Source organism: Acomys russatus, chromosome 7 (assembly GCF_903995435.1).
Source record: "Acomys russatus chromosome 7, mAcoRus1.1, whole genome shotgun sequence".
Classification (NCBI taxonomy): domain Eukaryota; kingdom Metazoa; phylum Chordata; class Mammalia; order Rodentia; family Muridae; genus Acomys; species Acomys russatus.
Window position 1 is genome coordinate 22,514,960 of NC_067143.1, and position 13,591 is coordinate 22,528,550.

The 13,591-nt window shown below is 36.1% G+C and overlaps 1 protein-coding gene across 1 annotated transcript in view; it reads right to left on the reverse strand.

Annotated features, from left to right (window-relative positions):
- Positions 1-13,591, reverse strand: part of Mef2a (myocyte enhancer factor 2A) — a 110,711-nt gene that overhangs the window by 56,317 nt on the left and 40,803 nt on the right. The window contains 2 exon segments of the mRNA XM_051148703.1: positions 888-1,091; positions 7,089-7,279. Of these exon segments, the coding sequence (XP_051004660.1) occupies positions 888-1,091; positions 7,089-7,142 (258 nt within the window). The 5' untranslated portion in view covers positions 7,143-7,279.

Below are 13,591 nucleotides of genomic sequence, written 5' to 3' on the forward strand. Positions count from 1 at the left end.
GCATTTCAACTGTCAGAAATGAAAACTCACAATGCACCTATTCTCTTACATTCGGTGCTGTGCTGAGTCATCTTCACATGGCGTCAGCACTTTCCCCCAGGGAAATGCCTAATTTAAGTGATTTCCTTCTAATATAACTCAATCAAAGTATCTTTAAGGCAATTAAAACATTCTCTTCAAAATAAATAACTTTGAATGTTAAAATAAAACAAAACCTTAAATATAAAGAATTATTATAAAAATAACTAAAATTAATTGTGAAGTTGACTTAAAATGTCATCAGAAGAAGTCCAAAGAAACTGGGTGAGGTGGCTTACACCTGTAATCAAAATATTCAAGAAGGACAAAGGATGGTGGCAAGGTCAAGGCCAGCCTAAGTTATACAGCAAATCTCTGCCTTAAAAACAAATAAAATTAAACAGAAAAATCTGTATTTTTGTTGTAAACTTAATTAGGTTGACAAAACTATGAGAGACAGTAAATGGAGTGTGGCCAAACAAGGCAGGAAAAGGGCTCCCTGCCTCTACACCCAAGGCACCGTGAAAATTTTACTTCCCCTTAATAATTTTAATGTGAGCTGTCACTGATATATATATAGTAGGGAAATATTAAGATGTGTTAAATCATAGCTATTGATTTTTAAGCATAATAATCATGGATTTAAAAAAATCATGCTACTTCAGTGTTAGATTTGTATGGTAAAGAGCACAATTCATTTTGTTTGAATAAATAGGAAGTTTTACAGCCCAACTGAGACATCAAACAGCAATTGTAGGTACTTCTAAGAAGAAGTTCTATGTTTTAGGAGTACAAAGGAATATGACAGCTCATGTTTTTTAAAGTTAAGTATTACTTGCACTTGACACATTACTAAATGTGTGTGTTACCTCAACAATATCCGAGTTCGTTCTGCTCTCATGAGGCTCATTATACTCTGTGTACTTGAGAAGAACTTTGTCCATGTCAGTGCTGGCGTACTGAAACAGCTTGTTAGAGCTGTTGAAAATGATGAGTGCTATTTCACAGTCACAGAGCACACTGAGTTCATAGGCTTTCTTCATCAATCCAAACTTTCTCTTTGTAAAAGTGACCTAGACAAAGAGAAACAGAAATTTTCCTTTAATTAAAAGCTTAGTTGTACTTGAAATAAAGTCTCCTTAATGATGACGTCTTCTTTATACTGAGCCAGATTCAAAGGTAAAAGGTCCCTAACTTCATGCTCCACACAAACCTCTCTTCTCCACTCTGCCACTTACATTTATTGCGAATGCCCATGGGATCTGAAAGAGAGGTTCATTCTCTTACCCCTAACTGCAACTGTACAGAAGGCAAGGAAACAGCTGACTAATGGTTCTTATCATTCAGCTTACACTGGTACCACCAGAAACCAATCTTCCCTAGGTTTCTGCTCCTAAATGACTAAGTAAAACCACCAGACTAACTTATGCTTCTTCTCCCCTGCCTTCTTGCTGTCTCCAGTAAGACTCAGTCTAAAATCAGCAACATTATCTGACTCCATCAATTTTCTTTCATTATTTCTCTAATCAAAACCTGCTAACTGAGGCAGTTCTGAGACCAAAACATTTTCTCAGTTATGAAACAATATATCCTGTTCTAAAAGTTCCTGGAAGAGAAGTTCTCCCCCCGCCCCCTGCCCGCCTTCCATAATAATTTTCCTTCTTTCTCTTCAAAACTCAGCTATTGTAAAGCTTCTACCAAGAAAGCATACTATTCATTAATTCTCCTGGCAGCAAGCATGAAGTGACACATAATCCTGTCACTCTTCCTCAAGAAGCATGGCCTAACTGCTTTCCCACCCAGTCCTGCTTCCATCCTAGACTTCAATCCCCCATGCATGCTCATCACCCAGTGTCACATTGTCAGTGCTACCACCACCAACAATCCTATCACCTAACATTCTCAATTTCACGAGGTTTACTCTGATGGTTTCTTTTCCGGCTTCTTTATTTTTCTATCTCCCTAGACATTCTTTTACCTTATCAAGTCCTCAGACCCATTCACCTCCCCAGTTTGTTAATGTAGGTCAAGTAGTACTCATTTAAAATGCTCAAGACCAAAACATGTTTCAGATTTGAGGTTTTTATGTATTTCTTGAGTGTCTGCACACTCATGGTGAGTTATCCCAAAAAAGAACCTTGGCACAGACATACAATGAACTTATCTTTTATATTTATTTCATGCACATAATCTGAAGGTAATTTCCCACATTATTTTTAGTGTTCTACATTTTGACTACAACCCCTTACATGCGTTAAGGTGTGAGATTTTCCATTGTGGCACTGTGTCAGAACCCAAAAAGTTTCAGAGTTTGATGATATTTGGGGTTTGGACTAGAGATGCATAATTGTATCTCTTTTCATCTTTAATCTTTAATCTCTAGGTCTGGTGGTCTTTTATATAGTCTCATCCTTTCAAATATACATGAATCACTTTCTCTTCTCGTTAATAGACTTGCCTGACACAGTGCAAGCAAGAACCAACTTTCTAAACACACACCCAATTATCACAAGTATACACGCACACATTTAATGTCTCTGAACTGACACATAAATCTCAAATCTCACATGCAATAATACCTAAGACTCCTAACTTCACGTTTGTTATATTAACTATCATCTTACATCTAATTATTTATCATCCTACAACTTTGCTCTCCTCCAAATACTACTTCACACTAAATTTAAAAAAGGAAAAAATTAAAATAAAAAGGAACCGCCTCATCATTCTATCTCCAAACCTGTCACCTGCTAGTTGCTTCATCCACATTTTTCTTAACTTTTCTTTCTCTGCTATTACTAATGTTTTGTTTTTAAAAATTAAGTATCTAGAAGTAAACAAGTAAAAAATGTCTAAAATTAACATACTCAAAAGCATCAAACCCTATGGGGAGAATTAATTTAAAAATGAAAAGTAAATCTGTTCAACGGTCATAAGACCTATTATTATAAAGTTTTCTGTGTTCCTAAATGGATGCACAAATTCAGGGGGAAACACCTGAATCCAGGACAATTCTTGATTGGTTGCCTTTGTGTAAACACTGATTTGACAGTTTAATTTGGAAATGAAAAGGCAAGAACAGCCAGGCTATTCTGCAGAAATACAATGGTAGCCAACTATGTTACCAGATTGCAAATTATAGTAATTGCAATAGTGTAGAATTGAGCAAGGATATACAAATAATCAAATAGAACAAAATATAGGATCCAGAAATAGATCCACAAATGCACTGTTATTTGACTCAAACTCAGGCAGGAGAGAAATGCAACAAATTATACTGGGTCACTGAATATCCAGTTGGGAAAATAATACTCTGACCCCTACATTTCAACTCAAACATAAATTCGAAATGGATAAGTCCAATACATGAAAAATAAAATAAAACCAAAACATTTCTAGAAGAAAGCACAGTGTAACTATCTCAGCCCTTGTTTGGAAGTCTGAACAGGGAGTGCAGTTACTCCTAAGTGTTTGACCAAAGAACAGTCCTCCTCCACTCTTAACATGATCGGCTTCACCAGGCACTAGCCAGAGGGGAGATGAGAGAACACACTTGTCTAGCAGTCAATTCAGCTGCATCATCCCTCATGATTAAATGGAGTGACATGTAACAGCCAAATTACCCTTATATTTTACAAGAATTCTGTTCACTTCCTTTGGCAAATGAAAGTTCTTAAATACAACATAAAGGGCATCACCAGTAAGGCAAAGAACAAAAAAGTAAGCCTAGCAGAGAGTGGTACCTCACGCTTAGGTACTGAGGAGACTAAGGTGGGAGAGTCACTTGATTTCACAAATCTGAGACACAAAGATTGAGATGGGTACCTCAATCTTTAAATAAATAAATAAATAAATAAATAAATGTGTGTGAGCGTATAATGGCTATTCTTGGTTGTCAATGTAACTACACCTCAAATTAACCAAAACCCAAGCTACTGGGTATACATGTGATAGATTTTTCATGTGTGTGTGTGTGTGTGTGTTTCTATCAGTTCTGTTTCTCTAGAGAATCCTTCTAGACATGACATGGTTCTTGGACTCTTGAGCTCACAGTGGCTATGATTACCTACACAAAATCTATACAAGAATATGCTCCTCAACACCTTGTCATTGAAGAGAGAGGAGCTCCCTGTTCCCTGACAACTTATAAGCAGTTAGCACAGTTAACAGTTGATGAGGGAGTAAAAGACATCTTTTTTCAGTAATGTAGCCACTAGTAAGATATCCATAGTCCTGTAAACAAACTCTCATCCATGCTCAGGTACATAACCTTAATGAACTCATACATACATACACACACACACACACACACACACACACACACACACACACTTTGATAACATGAAAAGACAAACAACTGCATCAGATATCACTGAAACTTCTAGTCTACTAGAATGGATCAAATGGAAAAGGTAACTCCTAGGACTACTGCAGATGCGAAGCAGCTTGTGTCACACTACTAGCTGAATATAAATTAAGCACAAACACTTTAAAAAGTGTTGTCAAAGCCAGATAACCACAGAGGTTAAGACCTTGAATAAGGGACCAGGGTGGAGGAGGAGACCTCCCAAGAAAGGAGAAATTATAGAATATAGTGTTAAGAAGAGATAAAAGGGATACTAGAATAGGACTGGGGGCCGGGGGAGAAGCAGAGAAAAGGGGAAAATATGGGAAGGGCAACTAATACTAAAGTTTTTTTTAAAATCATATGAAACCTACTACTGTAAATGGAGTCACCATATAATGGCAGAAACAGTATCACAACTAGATACCTTATGCCACTAAAAACTCTAATTCCAGGAATGGGCTACATCTTGCTGAGTAGTTGGCCAAAGGGGTCCCCTGGACCTCTTCTTCAAATACCACAGGCTATTGCCAGGCTCTCCACAACCTGATAGTAAGGCTCTACTGCTGAAAACATTTACGTATGTCACTGAACATGGGCATATATTTAATCTGTAGTGTCAAGGATGAGTTTAAATGACTTGCCTTGGGGCAGGAGACCAGGAAACAAGTGTAGTTTTTTAAGCGGTTAATTCATACTTACAATTCAAAACTCTACTTGCTATTAGCTTTCCTATTCTATTTTCCTAAATTATCCCATTATAAGTTACAGACTCTTACATAAATTCTCCAGTATCTGATCCCATTTCTATATGCTATATATTTATATCTCCTAGAGTATATATTTTAATGATTTTCTAGAATTGAATTTAGTCCCTTAAAAACATACTTGACTTGGGTAAATTAGAAGATATTTTCCCTTTTAGTAAGAAAGAAAAAAAGTAACTCAGAATTCACTTTCTGAAAAGTAAAATTAAGATATCATTTTAGTTTATGAAGAATGAGCCTATACCAAATCTAATCTAAAAAACAAATTTCCCAATTACATCTTCTCTCCTTGATAGCTTAGCAAAAACACCAACGTAGCAACAAGTCCAAAGTAGGAATAAGCTAATTCCAGTTACGGAGCTTCAGTTATAGGCTCCATTCTTTTATTATCCTGTAATATTTCCTATCAGTGGTGGTACATGCCTTTAATACCAGCACTTGGGAGGCAGAGGCAGGCAGATCTCTGAGCTCAAGGCCAGGCCGGTCTATAGAGCAATTTCCAGGACAGCCAGGGCTATGAGAAGTGGGGGATCGGGGAGGGGAGAGAAGGAGGGAGAGTGGGGAGAGAATGAGAGGGAAAAAGGGAGGGGGAAGGGGGAGAGAGGGAGGGAATGAGAAGGAGAGAGGAAGGAAGGAAGGAAGGGGAGAAAGGGAGGGAAGAAGAAGAGAGGAAGGGAGTGAGAAGGAGAGAAGGAAAGAGAGAATGAAAATGAGAATATAAGAGTTCTTTACATCTAATGCGTGTACTAAAATATTGGGTAGAATATTAAATTACCTTTTTTCTCAAAATGAGATAAGCTTTTCTCATATTCAAAACAATTTCTAATTTTATAACATAAGCCAATAGGAAAACAGAATTTGATATATTAGCACTTTCTCTAGAAGCAATTGGTAGAGGATGCACTCATTCTACAAAACAATGGATAGTTTGTTTTTGTCTCAGTTCTATAGATAGTCCATCAGCCATCCTAATATACTATACATACTGTGCAGCCTTTTGCTAAGCAGTCTTTGTGAGTTGAGATAGGGCTTACTTCAAGCCATGGACTAAGCTGATAACTCCCGCTAACAGCCCCTTCTCCCCTGCTATTCACCTGCATTCAGGTAAATGTCAATACCTACCTTACAAAAGAACATTTTTAGTTCTGTGTTGATCCGGAGTTTGCAGAAGCTGTTCTTCAAACCTCTGACAAACTTCCCAACACTAACTGAATATGCTTTGAACATGAGGAATGAGCAACTTACTACAATTGTGTCTTTTTTATTTTTTGTTTTTTCTCTAAAGCAAAGGGCCAGCCAACTTTTCTTAAAATGACAGACATCAAAAATTTGGACCTATGGGTCATAGAGTTTTATGCTAACTACTCCATATAGAAAGTATACAAATGGGTAGGCATGATAATGCTAATGACACTTGGGGAAATGGGCAGCTAGTTTTGGGGACAGATTGCTAATTAGTTTAAATACAACAATTGGAGTCTTCATTGATTGGAAGCATACTGAAATTATCCTGAATTTCAAAGAATTCACACTGACACTGGTACTGCAAACTTATCAATTAAAGCCGGCATATGAGACATATATGCTTTAGAAAACTATGTTCTTATTATTGGCTAGCCACAAAATTTAAGTGACTAGAAAACTTGCAAACTTGCACAGTCTTTAGTCTAAGAGATGATACTCTGACAACAATTACAAACGACCAGCAAAGGTGAGTTGCATGTCAAAGGCTAAAGCACTTGTATGAAACTATACGACAAGTAAAAATGGAAGGGTTACTTCTCTACTGCACACATAAGAAAACATTTGAAAGTTTCTTTAAAGTACGTGATAGGAAGAGACAATGTTGTATCTAATATTTTTCATTTATTCTAAAACTTTAACCATTTAAGAAAGCTTTGACCACTCTACAGTATGTTTTAAAAATATGGTGACCAATTAAATAAAAATTTCATTACCTGTCGGTTCCTCTCATCCATTATCCGTGTGATTTGTATTTTCTTCCGCCCCATTTTCAGTCACTTTTTCTTCCTTATATTCCAAATAATTAATTCAAAAGCTAATTTTCTTCAATATCCTAATGCATTGTACACAGCTTCTGTTATTTAATCTTTTAGTGCAAGGCTGCCGCTGAAAATTTCCTAAAAATCTAAAAGAAAACACAAATTAGAAGATTTCAATTCTGTACAACTTGTAAATCATTAAATGTGATACAAATTTCAAATCTGCTTTTATGTTGTCATGCTGAGCATCTTTAGGCTGGAGTTTCTAGTTACATAAAGAGTGAGCAGGACTCATTTTACCTTCTAAAAGTTCCCCTGGATCTCTGTATGGCTGTATTTCTAACCAGTTACAGTGTTCAAAGTTTTCCAGTGCATGTAATAACAACAGCCAATGTTACTGAGATTTTTCTATATGCCAGGCATTTTTCTAAGTATGGAAAAATCTCCATTCATTCTTATCTAGAATTTCTTTACTTAGACTTTAGTATCTCCATTTGTAAATATGGTGATTAGGAATACCGACACATGGAAAAAAAAAGTAACATGCCAAAGGTCACCCAGTAAGGAGACAAATGGTGGGTAAGACTTCTGGAAGTCAGACTCCAAAACCTGTCAACAATATACTCCACTCTTTATGACTCCTGATGACCTTCGCGCAAAAGATAACCAATGAGTGGTTACAATTTACCCTACAACCACGTTTTTAATACTATTCAACAATCCACAAAGACACTACAGCATAAGCTTTATATTATTGTATGTTTAAGTGAAATACTATTCCTCTGGCCACTGAATAAGTACCTCCTCATTAAGATTCAGTAAGAAGACCACATTTTTGATGAAATCAAGACCAATTCAACTTGGAAAAAGAAATTATAAGCTATGGAGGGTGAATATGAATGTGTAAATTAAGGCTGAACCTTTACTATTACATATACAAGCCTATAAAATGTCAACTTTATCGTGCAAATTCAGAGGCTCATTAAACGTGAATCTGCTTGAAAGCAATGGGCTCTTCACTTCCCAGCACCAGTGCACCGCTGCTTGCTCATCTTTTCACATTCACAATGATAGCTTCCTAAAACCACTCACAGCAAATGTACTCCTAAACATCAAATCAAGCATTATGATAAAATGCTCTATAGAGAGCTAGGGCTCTGAGGCACAATGCTTGCCTAGCCCAAGGTTCAATCCCAAGTAATGCAGAAAAAGAAAGAAGAAATCAAGAGTGAGGGAGAAGGACAGGGGACAAAAATGGAGGGAAAGAGACAAGAAGAGAAAAAATGGGGAGATCGAAAAATAATATGATTCCTAACTCACAAAGTTTAGAATCCATTAGGGGGAAAAGGCATCAAGCTATCATGCAAATAAATTTGTACCATTCAGAATTGAAAATGTCATTTATCTGACCTATACCCAACTTAGATGTGCACAGGTAAGAAAATGTTCATCTGAATATGACGATATACATAAAAGAGAACATTCTATCAAAATTCCCTCAAAGATTTGGGGTCCAGGCTGATCTGCAACTATCAGCAACTGCGCTGATAACTTTCTGTCAACCAGACACAAACTAGTTACTCAGGAAGAGTGGACCTCAGCGGAAGAATTGCCACCATGAGACTAGCCCTGTGGGCAGATCAATGGAGCACTTTCTTTATACTAATTGATGTAGAAAGACCCATATTTAATAGAAATATAGCCAAGCACAGTGGCGCATGCCTGTAATCCCAGCACTTAGGAAAGCAGAGGAAGGCAGATCTCTGTAAGTTTGAGGCCAGTCTGGTCTACAAAATGAGTCCAGGATAGCTAAAGGTACACAGAGAAATCCTGTCTCAAAAATAAATAAATAAATAAATAAATAAATAAATAAATAAAATGTTGAAAAGAAAAACTTATGAAATAGTTTGATAACAATTGAAAAATGAATATAAAGTCAACAAACAGGAGCACAGGCACAAAGAAAACACCTAGACTGAATTAAAAAAAAAAAATGACATGAGAATGAGAAACCTAGAAAAGGGTATGACAAATTAAGTGGGAAAAGGATCCAGAAATACACAGAAATGTGAACAGAAAAATGGGAGGAAAAACAGGGAGGAGTAATTGTTTTAAAACACGATAGCTAAGGAGTTTCCAAACTGCCATGATATCAAGCCACAGCTGGAGTCCCAATAATAAACACCCTGAGGCCACAGGACAAAGGCCAGCAGTATAACCCTCACAGAAAGAGCTTAAAGGACAGGAAAAAAATATTTTTTTAACATTTCCAAAACAGCCGTAAAATATGTAGTTAGATGATTTGTTGCAAAGTGCTGCAAAGTAGGAGGGAGAATGCCAAACTAGAATTGTGTACCTCAGAAAAATATGCAAAATGAAGGACAAGACAGAGACAATTTTAGGTGAACAAAAACCAGTATCCTTCAGAATATACTGAAAGGAAATTTTTCAAATAGAAGGGGAAAAAAAGGATACCAGATATGACTTGAATAGGCATAAAAAATTAGTCCAGGAAAGAATAAACAATTCTACATATATATTAACTAAAATGTTAACAGTAATACTTTGTAGAATTTAAAATATTCAAATACATAAGATACTAGTATTTCAGGAGGATAGCAAATAGTTAAAGTGCTAAAGTCAAATATTGTGTTAATGAGAAAACAGGGGAATCTTTAGAGTTTAATAGTCAAGAGTACAGGTCACAATCTCTAGGGTAAACCTCTGCAAAAACGATAAAAAGTATGGGTAGCTAGCTTAAAGAGATGCAAGAAGGTAAATAGGTGAGTAGAGTAATTCAAAAGAAGGCAAAGAAGAGGATACAAACAGAAAGAAAACGGAGGTGACACAATTAATCCAAATATATGGGTATTTGCATTAAATGTAATAAATATAATAATTTACAAAAAGGTGATGGAACTCTATTTAAAAACACACCTCATTTTATGAGGACTACGGAGGTTGTACTTGAAAAAGATATACTGAGTAAAACACAAACCAACAAAGTTTTATACCATAGTTCATCATGGGAAACTACAAAGCAGGACACATACACAGGGATGAAGACATTGGACAATTTATGACATTGGACAATATACAAAAATGTTCTCTTAAGGCTAGTGAAATGCCTCAGCAGGAAAAAGTGCTTGAGTGTAATTAAGCCTGTCCACCTGTGTTCGATCTGTGGACCCATGTAGTGAAAGGAGAGAAGAGACTACTAGAAGTTGACCTCTGACCTCTGTATGTACATCATAGCACATGTACACACAGAGTCATATATGCAGTACTACCACCACCAACAAATAAATAAATGCATCTAAAGTATATATATATATATATATATATATCTTACCAGCATGTATGCCTGTCTGTACATCTATCATCTGTGGGCCTGATGCCCCCAGAGGCTAGAAGAGGCATTGGATTCCCAGGAATTGGAGTTACAAACTATCACCCACCATGTGAGCATTGGGTCCCATGTCATTTTTTGAAGTTCATTTTACCAGTAAGATATAATACTTACTTATTATATCACATATAACCAGAACTCTGTTCTTAAAAAAGATATTCTGTGCCAAACTGTTAAGAGTTTATTTGCTATTTTTAAGTGAGAAAATTATGTTGCATATTAAGTCATCATCTTTAATCATTTCTCTTTTAAAGTTTAACTGAAAATTTTTAGGTGCCCATTCATAGAAATGAATTATCATGGTTAAGATATAAAATGCTTGCTACACAACTGGACAGTAACTTCCTCCCTGGCATTTTCCACATTGACAACCAAGCACTTTTCAATATTTTTATACATCCTGTAACTTTAAGAAAAACTAGGGGCTAAAGAGAAAAGGAAATTAGAAACACACTCAAGACAAAGGCACTTGGCAGGCAATGTCTTTTTTTTTTTTGTTTTAATTGGGTTTTTTGTATTTTGAGACAGGGTTTCTCTGTGTAGCATTGGCTACCCTGGAACTCACTCTGTAGACCAGACCAGGCCAGCCTTGAACGCACACAGCTCTGCCTGTCTCTGCCTCCTAGTGCTGAGGTTAAAATGTGTGCCACTGGCTAGCTTTTACAGCAACAAACTGTCTACATGGGAGTCTAATATTCTACCCACTGAATTGAGGATATTTTTCTCATACAGTTTTACTACTGTACTGATCTATTCAAATGGACTTTTCCCAAATAAACTAGGTAAGAAACAGAAGTCTGATGTAAACAAAGCCAGCACCCAAAGGCCTATCTGAATGAGTTCTAGTAAGCTGATTTTAGCAGAGCACTCTCAGCACCTCATGGAGCAAGCAGTTCAGAATAAATGAGGCATAACCAGGTCAACAACTGCACTGACACACAGAACACTATATCTATGACTGCAGGAAACACTTTCCTGATAATTACATGTAAAATATTTGCCAAAAGTGATTACATGCTAAATAATAAAGTCTTAACAAATTTCAAAGAAAGGACATACTCTGATATCAGAGAAGTTAAGCCAGAAATTAACAAAAATTTAACTACAAAATATATGTATGTGTGTGCGCGTGCGTGTGTGTGTGTGTGTGTACACTAAGAATCAAACATGTAAAAGATCCATACTTTAAAGAATGAGAGCTATAAAAACATTTTTCCTGACATGCTACCTTTATAACAAAATGTTATATATTTTATAACAAAAATGTGTAACAAACCATACATAGAATCCCCAGCTAATATCATATTCAATGGTAAGAGACTAAAGGCTTTTCCTGTAATGTCAGAAATAAGAAAAGGCTCATACTCTGCCGCTTCTTTCCCTGCACCCGAGTGGAAGGTCTAGACAGCAATTTAGACAAGAGAAAAATGAAGTTTCCAAACTGAAAAGGGGAAGTGAATTATCTATGTTCACAGATGACATGTATTGTAAGTAGAAAAACCTATTCCTTAAGAAAAATGTTATTATAATAAAAGTATTAGGATATTATACCAACACACCTAAATCTATTGCAGTTCTATACACTTAATGTAAAATAAGGTATATTAATCAAACAAACAAAAGACTAATACAAAAACAGTAGTCAAAAATATTTTTCATGGGTTGTAAAACTTTATATATTAAGATATCAATACTACCCAAAACAATCTACAAATACAATGCAATGCAATACTATCAAAATCCTCATTTTTTGTAGCATTTGAAAAAGTCAATCTGAAATTTACATTGAATCTCAAAAGAATCCAAACTGAAGACTGTCTTGAAAAAGAATGAAACTGGAGGACTTATTTTTTATTATTTCAAAATGTACTAGAGTCACAAATTGAAATAATGTTGCATAGATATAGAGGAAGACACACAGTCTAATGGAATAGGGTAGACTGCCCAGAAATATACATAAATGGATGTTTCTAAAATAAAAGTACCAAGATCATTACAACAGCAAGGATGTTATTTCAAATTGTCAAGAAACTAGACACCTAGAAAAATGCAGCTGCATGTTTAACTAGTGCCACATACAAACATCAAGTCAAAATGAATCTGAAAGTGAAATCTAAACCCAACTACTGAAACTGTAAAACTCTTAGAAGAAAATACAAAAGGCTTCAAGAAATTGGATATGACTGTGATTTCTTAGTCACAGCACCAAAACCACAGCAAACTAAAGAACAATGAACTAGATTTCACTGAAATTTAAAACATGGAGCCTAGAAAAATTGCTCGCTTGCTACACAACCACAAGAATCAAGAGTCTGTATCCTTAAAGCCTACCCAACGTTAGGTGGACATGACAGCTGCCTAGAGTCAGTGCATGGCTGATGCTCTGGATTCAGCAACAGATCCTGCCTCAATACAGAAAAAGAATGACCAAAGAAGACACTGAATGTTAAATAACCTCAGACATCCATATGTACTACACATGCACACATATGCACCCACACAAATGTGAACACACATACATGCATGCACACCGTACCCACATATACAAAATAAATAAATATATTTCAATGGACACCACTAGCAGAATAAAAGAGCAACTTAAGGAAAGGAAGATAGTAACTATATAAATAACATGGGAATAATATCCAAAATATATGAAGAATTTCTAAAACCCAACAGCAAAAAGACCCCAACTTAAAAATGGCCCACCTTTAATCCCAGCACTCAGGAGGCAGAGGCAGGCAGATCTCTGAGTTCAAGACTAGGCTGGTCTACACAGCAAGTCCAGACAGCCAGGACACCAGAGAACCCCTATCTGTAAAACCAAAAAATAAAAAAATGTTATTTTTCCAGGTGTGTGGCACACACCTTTAATCCCAGCACTTGGGAGGTAGAGGCAGGTGGATCGCTGTGAGTTCAAGGCCAACCTGGTCTATAAAGTGAGTCTAGGACTGCCAAGATAACAGAGAAACTGTCTAGAAAAACTTAAAAAAAAAAAAAAAGCAAAAGATAAGACAAGCAAGATGTGTCAGTAGACAGACACTTGCTA